At 50.8% G+C, this 23,032-nt stretch overlaps 3 protein-coding genes across 3 annotated transcripts in view; 1 reads left to right on the top strand and 2 right to left on the bottom strand.

Moving 5' to 3' along the window:
- DMPK (DM1 protein kinase) overlaps positions 1-23,032 on the top strand; it is a 399,930-nt gene that overhangs the window by 36,023 nt on the left and 340,875 nt on the right. The window lies entirely within an intron of this gene.
- Positions 585-9,956, bottom strand: DMWD (DM1 locus, WD repeat containing). The gene is made up of 5 exons (XM_063139758.1): positions 9,948-9,956; positions 8,668-9,459; positions 7,459-7,641; positions 5,044-6,297; positions 585-2,876 (listed from the first exon to the last, which is right to left on the bottom strand). Exons 1-5 carry the CDS (start codon positions 9,954-9,956, stop codon positions 2,829-2,831), a joined length of 2,286 nt encoding a protein of 761 aa, XP_062995828.1. The 3' UTR covers positions 585-2,828.
- The window catches only part of SYMPK (symplekin scaffold protein), a 31,185-nt gene continuing 18,493 nt past the window's right edge, over positions 10,341-23,032 (bottom strand). The window contains exons 16-27 of the mRNA XM_063140047.1: positions 22,296-22,409; positions 21,246-21,393; positions 20,202-20,362; positions 19,976-20,084; positions 19,065-19,165; positions 16,660-16,750; positions 16,303-16,404; positions 15,638-15,825; positions 14,252-14,428; positions 13,288-13,428; positions 10,972-11,277; positions 10,341-10,656 (exon numbers count right to left, since the gene is read on the bottom strand). Coding sequence (XP_062996117.1) covers positions 10,456-10,656; positions 10,972-11,277; positions 13,288-13,428; positions 14,252-14,428; positions 15,638-15,825; positions 16,303-16,404; positions 16,660-16,750; positions 19,065-19,165; positions 19,976-20,084; positions 20,202-20,362; positions 21,246-21,393; positions 22,296-22,409 — 1,839 coding nt within the window. The 3' untranslated portion in view covers positions 10,341-10,455. The remainder of the gene's footprint in view (positions 10,657-10,971; positions 11,278-13,287; positions 13,429-14,251; positions 14,429-15,637; positions 15,826-16,302; positions 16,405-16,659; positions 16,751-19,064; positions 19,166-19,975; positions 20,085-20,201; positions 20,363-21,245; positions 21,394-22,295; positions 22,410-23,032) is intronic.

Genomic DNA, 23,032 nt, shown 5'->3' with positions numbered 1-23,032 from the left:
TTAGTAAGTAGTAAAAATATCTCCTGGCATCAGCATCTTTAGAGGCAGGCAAGGCGCCACCATAACAAGAGACCGGTTCCTGGCTCTAGCACTCGGGAAGGGGACTACAGAAGTTGCATAAGCAATGCAACGCGGCACCCAAACAGAGCTGTGGTGAAAACAGACTCAAAGCCATCCAAAACTTGGAATGCATTCAGTTCTTCTGCGCCAATAAATAAATTTAACACACCCAAGGAAATAGTGCGGATATCGTTGACACGAAGTGCCATCAATATTCCTTCTGGGCATCATTGCAATGTATTATATATTTGGCAGCAGCCTTCTCCAGCCTACTGCCTTCCAGATGTTTTGGACTACAACTCCCAGCAGCCCCAGTCAGCATGGCCAAGGATCTGCAGGGATGAAGTATCTGGTGGCCGCTGGATTGCGGAAGGCTCTTCGACGGTTTTTAAGATTGCTCTAAAGCAGCCTTCCTCAACCTGGAGCGCTCCAGATGTGTTGGACTGCATCTCCCAGGATGCCCCAGCCAGCAGAGCTGGCTGGGGCATTCTGGGAGTTGTAGTCCAACACATCTGGAGCGCCCCAGGTTGAGGAAGGCTGCCCTAAAGCGTCAGTAGGCTCAAAACACATTTGGGACGTTTTAAATGGCCACAGATTGGATTGCATACAAGTTTTAAAAAGATGTTGTTTGCCTCGAATCAGTTTTCACACCAGCTGTTGCTGTACACCCCATCATGCGAAAGAATGACCCAGTTCCTAAGGAAATCAGTTTCTGAAGGCTGACATTAAGCTGTCCAAAACCTGCCCCTAAAGGGACACAAGCTCCCAAAGGCACGTGCGTCCAAACACACATGAACCCGGCATGCTGTCAGTCAGCTACCAAGTCAACAGGTGCCGAAATGTGCCTGCTGCACTGCAGACGCCAAAGGGCAAGGTATAAATACGCTCTGCATCGGCGCAGTTCACATGTAACGACAGCGCACGGGTTAAAGAAACCACGGGCTGTCAGCAACAAGCGGAAGGGAGCAGGCAGGACGCCAGCCCCTTCGACTTTCAATTAATAACCTACAATCAGGCCAGCCATAGGTTGAAGAGCATTATCTGCAAACTTAGAGCACTGGGATTGTTTAGCGGGTAAAGAACCCAGCGGTTAACTCAACAACAAACCATGGGTTAACTACTGGGCTGCTTAGTCCCTACACAACCCAGCCCTGCGGGTTCACACGTCACGTTGAACGATCTAAGAACGGGCTGATCGTAGGTTGTTGAGCAAAAGTGAGTGCGTAGGAGGCAGCATGGTCACTTCCTCCTGCTCATGCACGGGCACCCCATGTCATTAGACTGCACTCAATTCTAAGTATTTACTGCTTGCTACCAGTAACCACCAGCTGCATCTACGGGAGGAAAACTACTGTGCCTAAACAGGGCAGCCGAAATCGTCTCTCTGGAGAGGTGGGCTACCTAGACCACACAAGTAGCTTCACTTCAACATAAAAGCTTCTTCCTTACTGTGAAAAGTCTTCCACTAGCACCTGCATACTTTTTTGTGTGTGTGTGTTTTTTTAAAGGAGGCCATCTGTCGCTCCTGTATTTTGAACTACAGCCAAGGATTTGATACCTTGGTCTCCGAGTGGCTGAAATGGCATCAGGGTTTCCAGCTCAGCTTCAATGTTAAGACAACTGGCTATTTAAAATTTTGCATGAACGCGTCTGTGCAAGCAGACACAGCAAATGCTGGAGTCTCCAAAACGCAAGCGAATAAATCAATCTGGAGGGTAGAAAAGAAAAGAAAAAGCCATGGGGAAAATGGGTCGGGGGCCGTCAAGGTAACGAGATCCAGTCCAGAAGCAGATCCTTGGCAGAACAGGGCCGGCAAACGGAAGAAACCGCCGCCGGCAAACCGCCTTCAAGTACAAGACCAACCAGTTCAAAGAAAGGGCCGTTTTGCTTGTGCGAAAACTGCAGAGAAGTGATTCGGATGAAGCTGTGAGGATGGGGGAGAACAGAGCAGGCGGGCAGCTTGTCTGGACCCCGACACCGAGAAACAACGTTGGTGGAAGGATGGCAGGAGCTCCCGGGCAGTGCCTTGCTGGAACTTGAACAGTCAGCAACATCTCTCTGGGGATCAATTGGTTGCAGTGAGGGGGGGAGTGGTGTTCCGCTGTTATGACTGATGAGACTGTCTCCTGGCTGTTTCTTCAAGTAAGCCGAAGAACTGGTACATTTTGTGCAAAACACACACAAAAGTGGGACTAAAATAGACTTTAAAAACTGGAGGGAAAAGAAAACCGAAAGGCAGAGGCGCCTTTGTAAATGGAAGGGGGGGGGGGTGTCATTTCCCCTGTGCAAACGGGATTCCTTACGCTTTCTTCTAGAAACTGGTCTGGGTGTAGATGAAGATCAAGACAGATTCAGCCAAGTCCAGGGCAGCGCAGCTGAAAGGCAGTTAGGAATCCCTGCTTGGGAGACGGAGGGGAGGGGAGGGGGTGGGGAGGGCAGCTCAGTTCACCCTTGTGCAAAATCTGCCCCTTCAGCGGCCTGTGCTAAAATCTTAGCTTTAAATAGGGTTCATTACTTAATACTCTTAAATAGTTGAGAAGTGCAAAGGGTCCTGTGCTACATAGGTCTCAATATATTAATTAACTCTGTTAGTGTCTCTCTTTCCATACAGTTAGTGTCGTAGGCGAGGGGGAGAGGAGGGAACAACCTGTACATACAGCAGATACTGAAGAGCCAGAGAGCTTCGTCGTCTTGGCCCAAGGGCCTCGGCTGGGCCCGGAACCAGCGGTACCTGCTGGGAGATCAGCCGACTGAGATTTTACGCCGGGTTATACTACTGTGCCACTTGGAGAGCCACCGTTCTGGGAGTTCAGGGTCTGAAAAAAGACAACATTTGGCCAACAGTTGAAGTGCTACAATGGCTGAGCAATACCACGAACAGAGCCTAGAGATGTAGAGGCTAATGAAGGATGAGAGAGAGAGAGGGAGAGAGAGAAATCTAGGCACGTAGCCAAAAATAAATAAAATAAATGGCATGTCAGGAAGAGCAGTTGAACCCTTCTCCCTGACCACGACCGAGGCGGTTTGAGAAGGCTGAGGCCCTGCATGATTTTCAAATGGGAGTGACACCCTCTACCACATAACTGTGGGAACTGCAAAGTCAGCCCAATTAAATCTCCAGGGTGCATACAGCAGCTTGCATTGGCCACTGACGAAGACTTTGTGTTGAAACGCGTTTGGCCTTTTTATTCTACCTTGTTTCTGTGCAATATGCTATTGCACTTTTATTGCAATGTTACTGTCAATCTTAGTTTTATTCTTGTACATTAAATACTATTGTTCTACTGTTATAAATATCCTTAACTTTTTGTTTAGTATTACGTGGTTGTTTGTTAAGGACTTCACCTTTCCTTGCTCGACAGTTGAAGTGCTACAACGGCTGAGCAATCCCACGGACAGAGCCTAGAGATGTGGAGGCTAACTAAGGATGAGAGAGAGAGAGAAATCTAGGCACATAGCCAAAAATAAATAAAATAAACAGCATGTCAGGAAGAGCAGTTGAACCCTTCTCCCTGACCTGCTATTTTTCTAAATGCAGGGAGGCTTGTCTCACGGGAAAGTGTTCAAGCAGTCCAGGGAAAGCTTTACTTGTTGATTGCCTGAATGGGCCCGTTGTTTTTTCAGCTGAAATAAACTAGTGCCAAGCTCGTGTTGTCTGTCCTCCTGCTCCAGGATTAAAGCCAGGGAGAAGAAGACAGACAGACGGCTGCCGCCCCCCACCCCCAAAGGAACAAAAGCCTTGAGAAAAGGTGTCATTTACAGGGGATGAGAAGCAGTGCAGGAGGTGGCTGTCGGGGAAGGAAGAAGCACCAACTGAATCCCAATTCACCGCAGCGGCCACTTGACCTGCACCCATTTCATACCAGCCTCTGCCTTCTTTGGTCATGCTTCTACTTTAAAGAAAAAGGCATGGATGGAGATAGTTCCTGTGCTTGCACAGAGTGTGTTCCCATTCACCACTGGGAATCTTCTGCCTGCCCCTACAGGCTCAGGATTAAGAAACAGGGCCTTCCTTCCACAGCACACGGTGGGGCTCCCACACAGGGCTGAGTGCCAGAACCGCTTTCAAAAGCCCACCTTTCTTGCCAACATGCTGAGAACAGAGTCCAATCCCCCCTCGCCCCAACTTAAAACGTCTAAAGTTTCTCTTCCTGCACCACCTCTAAACTTTTGGCTAGTCCTCTGTGTTTACCTGTACCAGTGTACTTTTGTCATTGACTAACATGTCTTTAGGGGCATCAGAGACCGCAGTGTGGGGTCTGGGCAGGGATCTCACCCCCCCTCTTTTTACAGCATTCCCTCTAGTATGTGTCTAGGCTTACTTGCCTGCGTCATCTGAAGGGATACATTGCACAAACCGCCTTGCTCCTCTTTGGAACGTGCGGCAGGCCACGGGGCTGAACTAGGGAGGAAGGCTGGTTTATTGAAGATCCTACCTCAGGGAGCAGGGAATTGGACTCGCTAACGTCCCTTCTAACCCAACGAATACGGCAGGCCAAATTCCCACATCATGGAGCAAAAAGAGAAATGTGTCGGGCTGTGGTTCCAAAACCGCACTGGGGCAAAAGACCTGTGGAACGGAAAGCAGCAGGCATCTAGGACGCCGCCGATGAATCCAGCAAAAGCCACGTTAACTTTCCATACTCCCGTGTAACATTTGCCTTGAGTGTATTTCTTACTCTGAGAAACATCGAAAGCTGCTTCGCCCAGAGTCAGACCACTGGTTTGCCTACGCTGAATGACAGAGGCGCTCCAGGGGTTCATCAGAGGGGGGGCCTTTCCAGTCCTACCAGGAGACACCAGGGATGAAACCTGAGACCTTTCACATGCAAAGCCAGGGTGACCCTGGTGACTAACCCACTGCCCTTCCCCAAACAAGCAACTTCTCTAGGCCGGAACCAGCCGCTTGTGAACGCAGCTCAAGCAGCGAGCTTGGAAACTGACCGCAGCCTCCCTGCCAGCAGGGGGTGCTGTTTTACTTACTGCTTTCCCCGGCCTGGCCCACGTGCAGATGAGACCTTCCTGGCAGGCGGTAATGATACAGTCCTCCAGGAAGAGCAACACCGTCAGCCTCTCGTGGGCGATCTTCTTGCAGACGAGGGGCTCCAGGAGGGGGACCTCGTTGATGCGGGGGCACAGGGCCGTGCCCAGGACCTTGGCGGTATCCAGCTTGCTTTTGGGCACCACGTTGAGCTTGTCGTTGCTCTTGCTGATATTGCCCAAGCTGTGGTAGCGCTTGTGCTCTTTCTCGGCATTCTTGTCCTTCCGCTCCTGCAGGGTGAGGGTGGCAAACTTGCCGATGCTGAAGGGCACCGCGCCGTCGGCCACGTGGCTCTTGGTGGCGCTGGTGACGGCCGGGTGGGGCAGGCTATTGGAGCGCGACAGCGAGCGAGGGAGGACGCCCCCGCCCGATTCGGCAGCCAGGTTGCTCCCGCCGCTCCCGGACGGGGGGATGCCAGCGCTGAAGGTGTTGGTGAGCGTTCGGGCCCGGGAGAGCGGATGGTGAGGGTACAGGACGTCCTCCGTTAGGTCCCAAAGGCAGAACTGGGTGTCCTGCCCGGCAGACCCAAAGCGGTAGGTCACCGAGGGGGTGCTTTTGGTGCTGTGCTTGGAGAGGTGGGACAGGGTGCTGCTGGTCCGCACCCTGCCGAAATTGGTAGAGTCCTGGATGTCCTCGTCGCTCCCGCTGAACTCCCCGCTCTCGTCGTCCTCTGTGCTGGTGGTGAAGGGGTCAAAAGCCACGGCGTTGACCCACGACTTGTGACCGTGGCCCCTGGCAATGACCCGGCCCTCAGCAAAGGACCAGACTGTCACCAGGTCATCCTCGCCCCCAGTCACAATGTAGCGTCCGTCGGGGCTCCAACAGACGCACAGCAGGCCCCCGAAGTAGCTCTTCATCATGCCTTGCAGGAGCATGGAGTCAAAATGGAAGACGCGCAGGCAGCCATCTTGGCTGACGCAAGCCAGGTAGCGGCCGTCGGGGGAGAAGGCAAACTCGTTCAGTGCTCCTTCGCCGACTGCCCACTTCAGCAGCGGGTTGCGGGCGCTCTTGCTCTTGCAGGCGTAGACTGTGAAGCCCTCGCCTTGCTTGAGGAGAGTGTACTGAGGGGAGGCGGAGCCGCAGGGGTGCTCCACGTTGTACAGGTACAAGTGACCACTGGCATGGGAGGCCAGGAAGAGAGACTCCGTCTCAGGGATCCATTTCACAAAGGTCACCTTGGTCTTGTCAATCAGCCTCTGTCAAGGAAAGCACCATGAGAAGGACCCCAAGAATTCCAAGCTGCCAACAGCACCCCTTACACACCCATGCCCCACGAAATCCGCCCCGGGTGCTGCAGAAAGATTTAACGAGCGCAGAGCAACATTGCCCTTAGATGGGGACTGCGACGCCACCCACCCTCACACAAGGCTTTGACGCGCACACCTCCCTCAGGCTAAGCACCACCACTTAAATACCCGAGGAAGGGTAAAAAGAAAAGTATGACCTTTCCCTTATAGCAGAGGGAAAAGCTAAGGAGATTTGGAAAAGGCTTTTCTGTGAATATAGCAGGCTGGAGGTTTAATGCAATGTGTTTATTTATGAACCAACAGAGCAGGAGACACAGCCAAACTGACACATGGTTTTGCGGTAGCAAAATAAAGAAAATGTTTATTGTTGTTTACAGATCTTAGTTCCTTCAAATTCTATTCAACTCCAGTATTAAGAATACTGGTAGAAACAAATCTAATAATAACAATCACACAGCTAAACACATCCACCCTCCAAACCCAATCACCAACTGAACCCCTCAGACCACTCAGCTCCCCCATATATAGACTCCTCCCCCTTTCCACAGCATCACCAGCCACACCCACTCAGTCCAACATTCCACACTTCCTAGACATACTCAACCAGACATACCAAAGGGAATAGAAATGTGGGTAACGTCACAGAGACCATCATCAACACAGGCCGAGGAATTTCAGAAGAGCTCATTTTAGAACTGCCGCTCTCATTTTTCAGCCCTTAAGAATACACTCACAAGTACTCTTGGCTCTACCTCTTGTGCCAACTTTGCTGTTAGCAACGTCTTCTGTTCCATAGTTCTAGTGCAATTAATTTTAAAATGTCTCAATTACCTTTCAGACAAAGCTCTCAAGGCAACATGGAATAAGCTGTAAAACTACTACATTAAAACCATGCTTTGATTAATCCACTGATTAAACCAGCTAAAGCTAATGGCCTTAAAAACTATAAGCAGCAACAACAGTGATTAAAAGAAGACTGAAATAGAAAAGGAGACCCCCCAACTCAACCACAGTGACCTGGGGGTGGGGGGGGGGAAAGAAAAAATTCAAACTCAGATTAATCTGCACCAACTCGCTCCAATGTTGCTTCCCCAGAACGTTTTAACTTACCTCCTCATTAAACAGCTTGCTGGTGTCTTTCTTGATGAGATCCAGATACTGCACTTGCCCTGCTGAGAATCCAACTAGCAGCGAAATGCTTTCCGAAGCAGCTGTGAACTGGTTGAAGTCATGGCAAGTGGGCTGCGTCCCTTTATATATCCGCTTGTCAACGGGTTTCTTCAGATCAATGGACTGGGAAATCAGCAAAAAAATAAGAACAGGCAAGACTTTAGACTGCAGGAATCAAGAGCGGGAAAGGAATCCAGAGGTTCTCTGGGTTTGAGAGATGGCAAAGCTGTTTGACGCTCCTTTACTCTGTGTATGAACCGCTGAGTGCAGTCTACAGCTGTACGGATCATAGTGAAAGACTTAGAATCACCACTGTCAGAGCTAGGCACAGATCCCAGGTTTCTTGGCTTCCAGTAACTGTTGTTTTTAAGCCATTTTATACTGACTGTGCTAAAAATAAAAATTTAATTCTGCACTAAGAAAAGCTAGTTTCAACTACCTGTATCAATCTTGCAAGCCAGCCCAGAAACATTATAAGCCCACATATCTGCATTAGTCATTTGCGATCTAAGAAGCAGGGAAAAAAAGGACCTTCTGTCAAGCTTCCCTGATTGGTTACGTAGAAGCAATGATTACCTGCCACAGGAGGCTACAGGCTAAGTGAATAGGCAGGCATCGTCATTTTACATCATTTATCTGGCTTTTCATAGTTGTCAGGAGAAACAAATACCTGGTAACTACTAGAAGCCCTTTTCTCCTCCCAAATGATTCCACCCACCACTGGGGTGCGTCTGAGAATAGCTACCAGTCAGTCGCCTTAGTTCATGACTTCTTCACGCTCTGAAAACACACCACGACCATCTGCCGTTGCCTGCCACCCTCCCCACCTAGATGTGATTGTTCTCCCAACCCCCATTCACCCCAAAGCCCCCTTCTTCCAACCCCCACAGCCTTGTGCCATCTTCCACCACCTGATGCTCCCCCCCCCCTGCCCAGCACCCCCAAACCTCACTCTTCTTGCCTGCCCCCCCCTCAGGACTGAGCAGCCCCCACCTGAGCTCCCCCTGCACCCTGGGGTCTCTGCCATTCCCTGGTCCCTCCCCAGCCCCCCATCTCTCCCTGGCGACCCCACCCCTCCTGTCCTACTCTCTCCCGGTGCCCCCATCCCCTCCACGCCCCCCATCCCCCTGGGTCTCGGCGGGCGCTCACCCTGCGTCCCCGCCCGGGCGCCCCCCCGGAGCCCGAGTAGAAGTACAGCTCCCGGCCCAGGTTGAAGCAGACGCGGCTGCGCTCGGCGGCGAGGGCCCCCGGGTCGCCGTCCCCACACGGGTCGCCGCCCCCGCCGCCGCCGCCGCCCATCACCCCCGCCGAGCCCAGCCGCACCAGCGAGAGGCGCACGGGCGGCAGCGACGGGGCGGGCGGCGCGGGGGCTCCGCCGGGGGGCGCGGCGGGCGGCAGCGACGGGGCGGCGGCCGAGGCGGCGGCGGCGGCGGCGCTGGGCAGGGCGGCGGCGGCCGAGGAGGGGGCTCCGGCGGCGGCCCCCGGCGGGGCGGGGCGAGCGCGGGGCTCGGGCCCGCCCAGCAGCCGGTAGGAGCCCTCGCGGGTCCGGAACTGGCTCTTGATCTCGTGCAGCGGCGGCTGCGGCGGGGCCAGGCCTCCGTCGGGGGCCGGGGCGGGAGGAGCCAGCGCCGCCGCCATCTTCCCGCCGGGCCGGGGCCGCCGCCTCCTCCCTCCGCCTCCTGCCGGAAGTCGCGACCCCTCGCTCACCTCGCCGCGCCCGGAAGCTGCGCGGCGGAGCCTAGGCAACGCCGGTGAGGGGGGGACGTTGCTCGGCAACGGGGGCGGGCGGTATGGCGAGCCTCCGCGAGGGCGGGAGGCGGCCCTTAGCAACCGAGGGAGGAAGGATGCTGCCCTTAGCAACGGGGCTTCCGCGAACGGGTCCTCACTTGGGACCTTGGCAACAGCCGGAGAGAGGATGCAGCCCTTCGTGCTAAGGGCAGCCTGGAGGACAGATGCAACAGAGTGAGGCCCTGGGCTATGAAGCAGCAGTAGCCTAGCAACCGGGGAGGGGTTGGTATTATTATTATTAATTATTATATTTGTATCCTGCCTTTTGCCCAATGCTGGGCCTCAAGGAGGCCTTACAAAGTTTAAAACATACATTGGGGGGTGGGGGGACATAAACATTTAAAATACACAACAAAATTATAAGACATTAACATAGATGGAGGGCCAGATTATTCTCCAAAGGCCTGCTGGAACAAAAAAGGTTTCCGCCTGCTTCCGAAAGCCCATCAAGGAGGCAGCCAGCCTAGCTTCCCTGGGAAGAGAGTTCCAGAGCACTGGAGCAGCCACCGAGAAGGCCCCGTCCCATGTTCCCACCAAGCGCGCCTGTGAAGTTGGCGGGACTGAAAGAAGGGCTTCTCCAGAAGATCTCAAAGCATGGGCAGGCTCATAAGGGAGAATACGGTCTTTCAAATAACCTGGACCCGAGCCATATAGGGCTTAGTAGTGGAACATGAGCCCTGTCTGCAGCTAGGCAGCAGCCTCTTTGAAAGCTGAAGGGAACAGGATAGCCTAGGCCAGCCTGGTGCCCTCTAGATGTAGGACTGCATCTCCCAGCATTCCCAGCCAATGATGGGAATTCCAGTCCAGCACATCCAGAGAGCAACAGGCTGGGGAATGCTGGCCTAGGCTACCCTACGCCGTCTTCTCTCCAGTTCTATGAGTAGAAACATTTTGCCTCTGAAATAAGATCACAGAGGTTTACAACAGCTGGATCTGTCAGGGTCATCAATTCCCTAGTCTGCGCCCTGATAGGGTTTTCATTGCACAAACTACACCACAAGCAAGGAACAATCCAAAACAGAAGGACCAGCAGATGGGATCTGAATTTTTTAATTTAGAAATCTAATCTTTGCCATTTCTCTTTCTGGCCCCTCCCCCAGTCTCTTTATGCTCAATCCTTTTCTTTGGATCCTCTTCTCTTCTGAATCATCAGTTGTCTGTTTTCTTGTCTTCCTCTATGCTGGGATCTGGCTGCTCCTCCGATGGGCTGGGTGACTTTGCCTCTGCTGGCTGGCTGTCCTTTGCAGGCTCCTCTGGTGAGGGGCTTGCTTGGTTGACTGCAGGTAGTTTGCTTGATGACCCCTCATCTGAGCTGCTGCTACTGGCTGGGCCTTCCTTACTCTGCAGTTCCTGGGGAAAGACCAAAGAACAACCATCAGAATGAAGAAACTCCAGACCCTGTCCCAGCTTGAAAATGGCCGCCAAAGACTATGTCAAGGTGGAGCAACCTCAAAATGCACACCACTTGCAAAGTCCAACAGCAAGGCATATATCCTAGGAATTAATCTGGCTTTCAAGTGGATATCTGTTTAAACCAGACACGGTTTCAGCGGCACACACTGTATCTATAATCCTCTTAGCAGAGAATGCCTGAAATCTAAGACAGAAGTGCAATACTTCTGCAGCTGATAGCACCCCCAACTGACAGCAAAGACGATGAGCTACCTTGATGGGCCAGGGCTCCTCCAGACTGGAATCCAACAGGGAGCTATCTCCACCAAAGCTCTCATCTTCTTCCTGCATGCTGATGAAGATGGTGGGCGTCTCGGCCTCGGGGACGTCCTCGCGCAAGTCCACAGACTCCTCGGCAGGGGGTGGGGTGGGGGTGGTGGGGGCTGCCGGACGGGCCTGCTGCTGCTTCAGCTTCTGCTCCTCTTCCAGGTGGCGCTTGAGGGCCTTTTCCTGTGCCAGGCGCAGGGCAATCATATCCTGGGACACACGAGGTAGGAGGGGCTGAAGCTCCATTTCTTCCTGCAATTGGGAAAGAACTCTGTCAGGCCCTGCAGGAAAAAAAAACCCCCTTCCTTCACATCTCAGCTAGTTCAGGGTATAAGTTCAGGACGTTCAGGTTACTTGGGCACCCATTCTCTCACTTGCATCTGCATTTCTGGGACTGATCCATCCCCATGCTGGGAATCCATTTCCATCTTTAGTATTGCTTTCTTTGCAAAAGTATTTCAAAATGTATGGATAGGAATAAACATTAGATTAATGCTGCTGCCATAAAGTTTGGACTAATCCATCCTACTCCCAAATATTGCAAGCAAGTATTTGCAAAAGGAAGGTTCAGTTGCACCATTCCTCCCATTTGGAAACGCTGCGTCGTCGTTGTTTTAAAAAGGGTCATACGGTTTAATGACACCTAATCCAAATCTAATTTGGTAACCAATATTTTAGCCAACACTGCTCATATATATATATATGTCCCTAAATGTCTCCAAAGACCTTAAGTGCTAGAACCATGACCATTTAAAAAAAAAAACACAACTAAAAATTAGTTGAGTCTTCTACCAAAGCCACTGATTTCCACATGAAGAAATGGGCATGTTTAGCCTGGAGAAAAGATTAAGGGGAGTCATGATAGCGGACTTCAAATATCTGAAAGGCTGTCATGCAGAAGATAACAACAGATTCGTTCTCTGTTGCTCCTGAAGGCAGGACTCGAACCAATGGGTGGAAATTGCAGGGATACAGATTTTGGCTAAACATTAGGAGAAACTTCCTAACAGTGAGTGGGACAGACTGTCTTGGGAGGTAGCGGGTTCTCCATCACTGGAGTTATTTAAGCAGAGGCTGGGTGCCCATCTGTCAGGGATGCTGTAGCTGCAGCCTGCAGTGCAGAACCTGTGTTGAGCAAGGGGGTTGAACTAGATGATCTCTGAGGTCCCTTCCAACTCTATGATTCTAAGACTGAAATGGAAAACAAAACCTGTCCCTTCCAACCCCCTCCCCCCCACCATCAATCATGCACTTGTCCCAAGCCTGACGACTGAAACTTTCATACCAAATCAGTGAGCTTAGTATCTCCATAGCAAAGACGATGAGGACGGGATTAAATGTCATGTTGGATATGACAACAGAGCTTCTCTCCATTATGCAGGCTTGTCCAAGCACATACACCCTGCCCCAGTGTTCTTTCCAGCCTCTCCACAGCGCTTCACTCCATCTCCTGTCAACCACTACAGCTGCAATCCTTGGCACACTCGCCCGGGAGGAAGCCCCACTGAGCACAACCTACTTCAGAGTAACCCTGCACAGGATTGCTCTGCCAAGGTTACAGAACCAAAGCTAGAAGGCCCCTTGTAGGCCCCTATTCCAGCTGCCCGCTCGATGCAGGAGATCCTAAGCTTGAGCACCCCCAACATTATACCCGGTCACTACGTTCAACATCTAAGGTCTTCCTCTGGGTGTCTACTCCGAGAAAGGCTTGGAGTGTGGCAACGAGGGACAGGGCCTTTTCGGTGGTGGCCCCCAGACTACGGAACGATCTCCCTGACGAGGCTCACCTGGCACCAACACTGCTATCTTTCCGGCGCCAGGTTAAGACTTTCCTCTTTGCCCAGGCATATGGCGGCACATCTTAACCACCCACATGTTTAGTTTTTAATGGTTTTTAATGCTTTATGTGTGTATGTTCTGTGTTTTAGAATTTAAAATTTTGTATACTCGTTTTTATCTTAATTTTAGAATTTCTGTAAACCGCCCAGAGATGGGAGGCTATGGGAGCGGTATATAAGTGTAATAAATATAAATAAATAAATAAATATATTTGGCTGCCCAGCCTGTGCCTGAAGGGCCCCTAGCCAGGGAAAAGCCCACCACCCCCTTGGCCATCCGCCCACACTGTTCTCCCTCTTCCCGCCAACTTTTCCGGCGCTTGCAAAAACAAATGATTGCTACACAAGGGTGCTCCAACCCAGCAAAACCCGCAGTGGTTCAGTGCATTGAACCACACACACACACACCCTTCCGTGCTCTAACCTCTCTCTCTCGTCTCAGGGCCTTGGTCCTGGGAGGGGGAGCGCCCCTCACATCCTCCAGCGGCTGCAGCTCCTTCCCTTCAATGTCTTGCTTGCTGCTGGCTTCCAGGATGGCCATGGTGGAATTGGGGACATGGGCTTGCTGGGGAAGAAAAAGCAGGCGGGAGAACCCTGCCGTCAGCATAATTCACAGTAATTAAGACAGCGTGTATCACTGGAAAGGCTGCTTCTGTGAGCTGGCATCTTTGCCATCAGTGGAGCCTGGTGTATAAAGGCTTGCTGCCTCTGATACGGCAGGTAGCACATAGCCATCAGGATGAGTAGCCATCGATAGCCTCCTGTTCCTTCAGGAATTGCTGCCCTCTCCTCCAGAAAACAGACACAGTCCATGGCCGTTTCTCTTCCCTTGGCCTTTCAAGCTACTTGTCCATACTGACTCCTAATATGCATTATCCTATGCCTAGTCTGCAACTAAGCCAAAGTACCTGTCATTGAGATAATCACATGTCCATCCCCCTCTCTTGCATTGTCCCCCAGTATTTACTTCAGACTGCAAGCCCCTTGGGGCAGGGCCCTAACATACTCCTGTCCTTTGTAAAGTGTCATGTGCACAGATGACGCGATGTAAATGATTATCAGCCTACAAATATACTGCAGTGGAGGTGGGAGGCTCCGATGTCAGTGGGGCGGCAAATCCACTCTGGGTTTCAGTCAGAACTCTCGCGAGTTCTGACTGAAACCCGGAGTGGATTCGCCGCCCCACTGACATACGGACTCTTCTTTAACACCCCCCCTCTCTCGCAGTGTGAACCGGTTAAGAGATAACTAGCACACGCCGAGTGATGAAAGGAGAATGCCGCTAGAGGGGCACAGCCTGGGCTTTCATTTGACTTTCACCATCTTCCTCTCTGCTCACCACACGGTCAGGGCACCCTGCCGTTTCCCAGCCACCTTTCAGCCCGTACCTGATGAGGGGTGAAGGAGCGGACGTGGGCCAACAGAGGTTCCCGCAGCTCCGGACACTTCTCAAAGACCGCGCTGAGCTGCTGGGGCGGCAGCTGGAGGATCACCTGGAAGGACTGGGGCTTGGTGCGCTGGCAGCATTTGATGAAGCCCTCCCAGACTTTTGGGTACTTCCACACCTGGGGAGGAAGCAGACAGTTTAAAGACACGGCCTCAGCGGCCAGATCCTTCTCGGTGTTTTGTCCCTCTGGGCAAGGGTAGAGGATCGGCCTTGCTGGATCAGGCTAAGAGCCGTCTAAGGCAGCCTTCCTCAACCTGGGGGGCTCCAGATGTGTTGGACTACAACTCCCAGAATGCCCCAGCCAGCTGGCTGGGGCATTCTGGGAGATGCAGTCCAACACATCTGGAGCGCCCCAGGTTGAGGAAGGCTGGTCTAAGGGATCACCCTGTTTCCAACAGTGGCCAGCTACATCCTCTACACGGTCCACTAAGCAAGGGAACGTTGAAGGGAACGGATTCCCCTTATTATTTGCCCTAGAATCTAGCAGCAGTATTGCACATCGGTCTCTCCAAGTTTAAGACCGCTATAAAGACTAGCTTCTTCCGGCAGGCCTACCCAGATGAATTTTAATCCAAGGATTTTAAGACGTCTTGATTGTTATTTAGATATTGTATTGGTTTAAATGCCCTTTCAATGAATTTTATGTATTTGATTTATATTGTATTGTTTGTACTAATGTTGTTCCCTGCAGGTAAGAAGTAAATAAAAAAAATATTATTATTATTATTATTATTATTTGTACATACATCTATTTATCTATCACAACCAAGAGCTATGGGTAGATCTATCCTCAATGAGTTCTTTTTTAAAGCTACTGATGTGAGCAGCCATCACATAGTGCGCAGTGACCTGCTACTCCCACCCTCTGTCTGAAGATCATAGAATCATAGAATAGCAGAGTTGGAAGGGGCCTACAAGGCCATCGAGTCCAACCCCCTGCTCAGTGCAGGAATCCACCCTAAAGCATCCCTGACAGATGGTTGTCCAGCTGCCTCTTGAATGCCTCTAGTGCGGGAGAGCCCACCACCTCCCTAGGTCACTGATTCCATTGTCGTACTGCTCTAACAGTCAGGAAGTTTTTCCTGATGTCCAGCCGGAATCTGGCTTCCTTTAACTTGATATTTTTGGCTCTATAGGATAGGAAAGTCCCAGCTCTGTAGTAAGAGAACCCCAGGTGGATTCACCAAAGCACTCCCTTTCACAGAATCAAAACATTGCTCCCGAGTGCTAAACTCTTGCCTGCCCTGGGTGCGAGAAGGGAAAGATGATGGGAATCCGACTGCAAGGAAGAAGGCGGATCAAGGCCTCTTCCCTGCCTACTTCTCACCTGCTTCAAGATGAGGCGGGAAAGGATGTTCATGACAAAGCCGCCCAGGCGCGGATACATGGTCAGCGACTGGATCACTGTCCGCATGAGGAGCATGGGCAGCGGATTCTGCTCCATGAGCTGCTGCATCACCACGGCCAGCACCTCTGACGTGTATACATTGCGCTCAGCAAAGCAGAGATTGGTAGCTGCATGCAGGAAACAGAAAAGATGAGCGCACCGCAGCCATAAGATTCGTCCACAGAAGTCAAAAGGTTGCCAGTTCCTTTAGGTGGAGATCACACTGACATTCTTACTCCCAAGTAAAGGTACACAGGATCGGGACGTAAAATAAACTTTAGTGCTTGCCCTAGCGCCATCACTAATCACAGCTCATGGCTAATTCAGAGGCAAGAATTTCCTCCGTGGCTGTCGCTCCCTGGACAGCACCCACGGAAGAATGCACGGAGGGATTTAAACCACGCGGTGTCCCTCTTTGTCACCACAGCAGCCAGAAATACTGAACACGCAGCACAGCAGCAACACCGGGAGGCATCTAGAACCGATGCCCAATTCCACCCTGCCGAACGCGACGGTGGCCTTGGCGCTTTCACGTAAGTTTCGTCTGCCCCCACAAGGAGGTTACTGAGCGGGAGATGCAGGCGTCTAGGCCGAGGCAGCCTTACCTTTGATGATGGACTTCATGTCACACTTGGTGGAGTCGATGTTATGAAGGGCAATCAGCAATTCCCCAGGATTCAGAGGAGAAACGGCAGAGTTGCCTTCACCTGTGGGAATAGTGGCAAGTGATCATTGTAGATTCCCCAGCTGTCTTAGGAGAACCGCCACTGGCAGAAGAGACCCGTAAAGCCATCTGGCTGATCACTTCCAAGTCCGTTTTACAGATCCGTTGACTACTCGGATGCAAATCAACGAGTCAAGTTCTCTCTCCGCCTCTTCCCAGCCTGCTTTCAATAGCTGCCGCAGAGATCCCACCAAAGACCACAGGAACTCAGGGGCCTGCTCGTGGCCTGGGCCCTTACCGTGCTGCGTTCCCAGCAGGCGGTTGAAAACCTCCTTCACCACGATAGGGTTCAGCTTGATGAGTTTCGGCAGGGCCTGGATCACCTCTTTCTGGAAAGAGACAAGAGGAAGGAAACTAAAAAAAGAAGAAGATTGGCACAGATTCCCACCACAGCGGACGGCCCTCAGAAGAGCATCGGAGGAGCCACGCCGCATCAGACCACAATCCGTCTAGTCCAGCAGTCCGTTCACTCCGTGGCCAACCAGCTGCCTGTGAGAAAGCCATGAGGAGGACCCCCCTCTCCTACCCATGTTCCCCAGCAGCTGAAGTACATAGGCCGACTGGGCCAGTTCCACCACCAGACACTCTGCACTGTGCACACACACACACACACACACACACACACAGAGAGACACACACACACACACGGGAAAGGGTTTAGTTGGGGATACCTAACGATGAAGCGGAAGGAGGAGGGACTGAACCATTGGCACAGGAGCCTTTAAACCAGCCTTCCTCAACCTGGGGTGCTCCAGATGTGTTGGACTACAACTCCCAGAATGCCCCAGCCAGCTGGCTGGGGCATTCTGGGAGTTGTAGTCCAACACATCTGGAGCGCCCCAGGTTGAGGAAGGCTGCTTTAAACAAATTGCAAGAGCACATCTCCTTCCCTTCTCCTCAGCAGCAGCATCTCAAGATTGGACACAGAAGCCAGCTCAGCTGTTAGCTCTCCTCATCTCTTTTACTCAAACCAGCTCCCACTCTTGTCTTTTAAGCCTCTTCTCTTAAAAACACACACATTCCCCTCAATTACTCATTCAAGCCAACCTAGAAGGGAAAAGCTATTCACATAAGCCCTGTTTTCTCGACTTCTGTTCTGTCAAGTCTTAGGTTTGCACAGGATTCTCTAAAGTGCACAGCAATAATAAATAAAAACGACTTGGACTAATGGTGGTCATCACGACATCTTGCAACAGCAAATTCCATAGTTTAACGATGCACTGTGTGAAGATCTATTATTTATTTATTTATTTATTTATTTATTTATTTATTTATATAGCACCATCAATGTACATCCATCCTGAATCTCCCACCGCTCAGCTTCACAGGATGATCCTATTGGGTTCTAGTATTAAGAACATAAGAAGAGCCATGGTGGATGTATCTAGCCCAGCACTCTGTCCACATGAGAGGCCTTCAAGAAGCAGCTGGACAGCCATGCTTTGTGGTGGATTCCTGCATTGAGCAGGGGGTTGGACTCAATGGCCTTAGGGGCCCCTTCCAGCTCTACTATTCTATGATTCTGTTCACAGTGGCCAACCAGCTGTTGACCAGGGACCAACAAAGCAGGGCACGGTGCAACAGCACCCTCCCACCCATGTGCCCCAACAACTGGTGTATACGGGCTTACTGCCTCTGATACTGGAAATAGCATCTAACCTCCTTTTAAAGCAATCCAAATTGGTGGCCATCAGCACATAGAATCATAGAATAGCAGAGTTGGAAGGGACCTACAAGGCCATCGAGTCCAACCCCCTGCTCAAGGCAGGAATCCACCCTAAAGCATCCCCAATAGATGGTTGTCCAGCTGCCTCTTGAAGGCCTCTAGTGTGGGAGAGCCCACCACCTCCCTAGGTCACTGGTTCCATTGTCGCACTGCTATAACAGTCAGGAAGTTTTTCCTGATGTCCAGCCGGAATCTGGCTTCCTGTAACTTGAGCCCCTTATTCCGTGTCCTGCGCTCTGGGAGGATCGAGAAGAGACATCCTATTGTAACTTCTCCCAATTCCCTTTCTCCACATCCTGCATGTTAGACCCCGCTATTATGTCCTCTCTTAGTCACCCTTTCTCTAGACCACACAGCCCCAAATGCTGTAACCTTTGCTCCTAGGGGAGCTGCTCAAGCCCCCTGGTCATTTTGATTGCCCTGTTCCTGCTGTACATGGACCCTCTGAGGTCTGGCAACCAGAACTGTACATAGTATGCTAAGTCCATTCGCACCACAGATTTCTCTAGAGCAGCCTTCCTCAACCTGGGGCGCTCCAGATGTGTTGCACTACAACTCCCAGAATGCCCCAGCCAGTTCTGCCTGGCTGGGGCATTCTGGGAGATGCAGTCCAACACATCTGGAGCCCCCCAGGTTGAGGAAGGCTGCTCTAGAGGCATTACAAAGCCGGCAGTTTTGTTTTCAGCCCCTTTCCTAACGATGCCTGAACACGGAACCTGTCTTTTCTTACAGCTGCGCTCCCGTTGGGTCGACAGCTCAGACGTCTAACCCACGGCCATTGGCTGCCCCACATTCATTCCAAAGAATCTTCCGGACCCCACTGAAAACGTAGACTGAAAGGGCTCACGACCGAAGTGACGACCAGCCTGATAGGGGTGGGAGGGTTACGGATCATTGTGCTAAGTATCACACAGTACCTTTTCCAAGCCATTGAGTACAGGGATCAGGAATCGAACGTCCGGAAGCCTCTTGTTGTACAGATCTCGAACTCGCTTCACTAGCTCCGGAGATGGAGGGACTGAATGGAGAAAAGAACGTTACAGACCAGCTGACGTCGAACCTGCATTACCTCTGACAATGCAACTCCTGGAAGAGAACCCATAGCCTAAGTCCAGCCTTCCCCAACAGGACGCCCTCCAGACATTTTGGGCCACAACTCCCAGAATTCCAGACTATTTGCCATGCTGGCTGGGGCTGATGGGGATTGAAGTCTCCAAAACATCTGGATTTATTTATTTATTGCATTTCTATATCGCCCAATAGCCGGAGCTCTTTGGGCGGTTCACAAATTAAGACAATTCAAAACAAAACAACAGTATAAAACCATAATATAAAATACAATATAAAAGCTCAACCAGATAAAAACAGCAGCAATGCAAAATTACAAATTTAAAATACAAATTTAAAACACCAAGTTAAAATTTATTTATAGGCTGTTAAAATATTGGGAGAATAAAAAGGTCTTCACCTGGTGTCTAGAGGCATATAATGTAGGTGCCAAGCGAACTTCCTTAGGGAGCTCATTCCACAGCCGGGGTGCCACAGCAGAGAAGGCCCTGCTCCTGGTAGCCACCTGCCTCACTTCCTTTGGCAGGGGCTCACGGAGAAGGACCCCTGAGGGTGACCTTAGGGTCTGGGCAGGTACATATGGGAGGAGGCGTTCCTTCAGATAGCCTTGCCCCAAGCCGTTTAGGGCTTTAAATGTTAATATCAGAAGGTTATGAGAAGGCTGGCTTAGTCCTACAGTATTTGCCAAGAGTGTATGAAACTGCTGTAAGCCACCATGAGACAGCACTTAAACCGGTGAATGCAAAAGTCCTACTTGTACCTTTATCTGTCAGGCTGTGCAGGCACCGGGTCACCAAGGTCTCTGCACCTTTGGGGCAGTTTTTAACCAGTTTGAGCAGCTCCTGGGAATTCATTCCCATCCCACGGATCTGGAGGAGATTGGGAAGAGTGAACAAAGGGAAGACGGGGAAGAGGGTGGAATTTTTTGAGGAAAGGGAAGCCAACTAGAAAATAAAATTTATGCCAAAGAGCGCCAGCCCACTCACCGGCTGCTCTATCACCCTGAGGATGGTGCGCTTGATGTCAGCAATTGCCTCGGTGTACACAGACGCCAGCTCGTGGATCAGTTTGTGGTTCTGAGGAAGAAGGGCCAAGTAGAGATAGAGACAGTGCTTGATGGTCTCTTCTGTCCAGGGAGCAGCCACTTCTGCAAGGCAAGAGAGGTACGGAAACGAAGAGGTCAGCCATCTGGTTGCCAGAAAACAGCTGGGATAGATTAATCTTGGGAGAACTCAGATAACCAAGGAGGGAGGGGGAAGGTGCAACTGTCACAGCAGAGGCCACCGGTGAGGGAGGAGGCAGCAGCCAGGCACCTCTCCATCGTGCCTGGGTCCAGCTCCAGCTGAGAGCCCCCTCCCTCCTGCTACCAACTGTCTCTGCAGAGGCCACCAGTGAGGGAGGAAGCAGCAGCCAGGCACCTCTCCATAGTGCCTGGGTCCAGCTCCAGCCGAGAGTCCCCTCCCTCCTGCTGCCAACTGTCAACTGTAACTGCTGAACTTCGCAATTAAGATTGTAGTGTCTGAATTTGCTTTCCTTTCCCCCCTCCTCCTCTCTGGGCGGTTTACAACAATTAAAAATGGTAAACATTAAAAGTATACAAAATTTAAAAACCATCAAAACATAAAAAACAGTATAAAAACAACAGTATCCATTTAAAAACAACAATTCCGGGGGCCATTAAAAACAAACTTAATGTTGTTAAATGCTGTTAAAATGCCTGGGAGAAGAGAAAAGTCTTGACCTGGCGCCTGAAAGATAACAACGTTGGCGCCAGGCGAGCCTCATCGGGGAGATCATTCCACAGTCGGGGGGCCACCACCGAAAAGGCCCTCTCCCTTGTTGCCATCCTCCGAGCTTTCCTCGGAGTAGGCACTCGGAGGAGGACCTTCAATGTTGAGCGCAGTGTATGGGTAGGTTCATGTCGGGAGAGGCGTTCCGTCAGGTATTGCGGTCTCAAGCCATGTAGGGCTTTATAGGTTAAAACCAGCACCTTGAACTGGGCTCGGAAACGTATTTAAAATTAAAATTACCTGTATCTTTGTCAGCACCAAAGAGGACAGAGGGAGGATTGGGGTGGACCAGGAGCTGTAAGTAATTCAGGGCAAACTTCTCCACGTATTCCCGCAGCTGGTCCTTCTCGTACATCCGCTTAATGAAAAGCAGTGCTTGCTGGCGAACCTGAGAGGACGGCAGAGAGAATCACAGTAAATAGGGCACTTTAAATCCCTGCAAGAAGTTTCGAGAATTCTAGGTTTTTTTAAAAATTAAAAAAATAAACTCCAAATCTGAGAATTAGTTGCCGTTTATTTCCCCACTGTGGGCAAATTCCCTTTAGGGAATACTGACCCTGAGGAGGAAAGACCAGAAGAGAGACAAATAGAGGCAATCAAGATTATTATTTCAGGCCTCAAGGTTCTTCATAGGCAATCGTTCATCCTTGGGCGTGGCAGTCCCAAGGCACTTGGTCAGGGTGCTATCCAGCCCCTCTTGAAAGACAACCAAAACCCTCCCTCTTTTCCTTTAAACAAGAGCAAAGTGTCCAAAAGGGGCTTCAAAGTACAGTGGAGTCTAAGAGCTATGGCCTCAACACTGGTCAATTTATTAAAGTTCTTTATCGGCCACTCTTCAGCTGTGGCTTTCAGTGCAACTTCCAGAATAAGACCATAAAAACACAGTAAAATCCAACACGTTGAGCAAATCCCAGCATGTAGTTAAACATTGCAGCGTAAAAGAGAAAACAAAAGTAAAAGATCCGGGAATATAAGAACCTTTCCAACTGGTACTGAACAGACAGACATCGCCAGGCAAACCTCTCTGGGAGGTTTCCAAGTCTGGGTGCCACAACTAAAAAGGCCTTTTCTCCAGTCATCAGACACTTTGCTTCGGATGACGAGAAGACAGAAAAAGGGCCTCCGAACTTGATCCAAATAAGCAGGTACGTTCATAGGAGAGCAAGTAGTCCTTTAGGTTCCCTGGTCTGTTAAGAGCGGTTCGTGGCTTATCTTTATGGTTTAAATCTGCAGACAAGTTGGTTTGTGGACAGCGAGTGACTGCAAACTCACTGGCCACATAGTACTCACCTTGTCCTTCTCATGGGAGCTGAGGTCCAAGAGAACGTGCAGATATTCAAACTGTCTAGATGGGCGCTTGAAAATCAGGTCCCGGAGAGTCGACATGCCCAGGTACGTCCGGCTCTACAAGACAGTCACAGAAGAGCTCTGAGCGCGTGCAGTGCGTGTTCCAGGCAGAGAAAGGTCCCCAAGGAGGCCGTGAGCTTGGGGAAATTTACATTTGAAATACACCAACTTTCCAATAGGCCCGTAAATACCATATTTCTTCGATTCTAAGACACACTTTCCCCCCCATATAAACATCTCTAAAAATGGGGTGCGTCTTAGAATCGCGGGTGCGTTTATTATTTCTTAGAATCAAAGCTTTTTTTTCTGTTGGTGGTACTGAAATTAGTCTTACAATCGATGGTGTCTTAGAATCGAAGAAATACGGTATTTACTTGCTCACCTTCAGAAAACTATGTGTGGGGGGGGAGGCCCAGGAGCAAAAAGAAACCCTAAAATGAGGGGTGGGGGATGGAATTCCCTTCCCAAGGACGTTTTCTGAAACATTTCCAACAGAAAAATTGGAAATTTGGGGGAACACCGCAAAAATAAAAATTAAAAAGGCCTCCTACAAAATAGTTTCTTATGAGTGAAATGCTTTTTAAGACAACGGTTACTCTTTCAGAGACCCTGTTTGGACCTAACGGCGACATTCAGCAGTTATTTGTGGGTTAACTGCGAACTGTGGGGATGCGTGCCCT

This window comes from Elgaria multicarinata, chromosome 13 (assembly GCF_023053635.1).
Source record: "Elgaria multicarinata webbii isolate HBS135686 ecotype San Diego chromosome 13, rElgMul1.1.pri, whole genome shotgun sequence".
Taxonomy (NCBI): Eukaryota; Metazoa; Chordata; class Lepidosauria; order Squamata; family Anguidae; genus Elgaria; species Elgaria multicarinata.
The sequence above is the reverse complement of the archived record's forward strand: the minus strand, read 5'-3'. Positions and strand labels throughout refer to the sequence as shown.

Bases quoted from the DNA above. Each gene is read 5' to 3' on its own strand.
- DMWD (XM_063139758.1), bottom strand. The intron at 7,642-8,667 runs GTGAGCGCCCGC...CTGATTTCCCAG, and splicing joins CGCCCGGGCGGGGACGCAGG to TCCATTGATCTGAAGAAACC. The intron at 6,298-7,458 runs GTAAGTTAAAAC...TTTCCTTGACAG, and splicing joins GCAAGCTGTTTAATGAGGAG to AGGCTGATTGACAAGACCAA.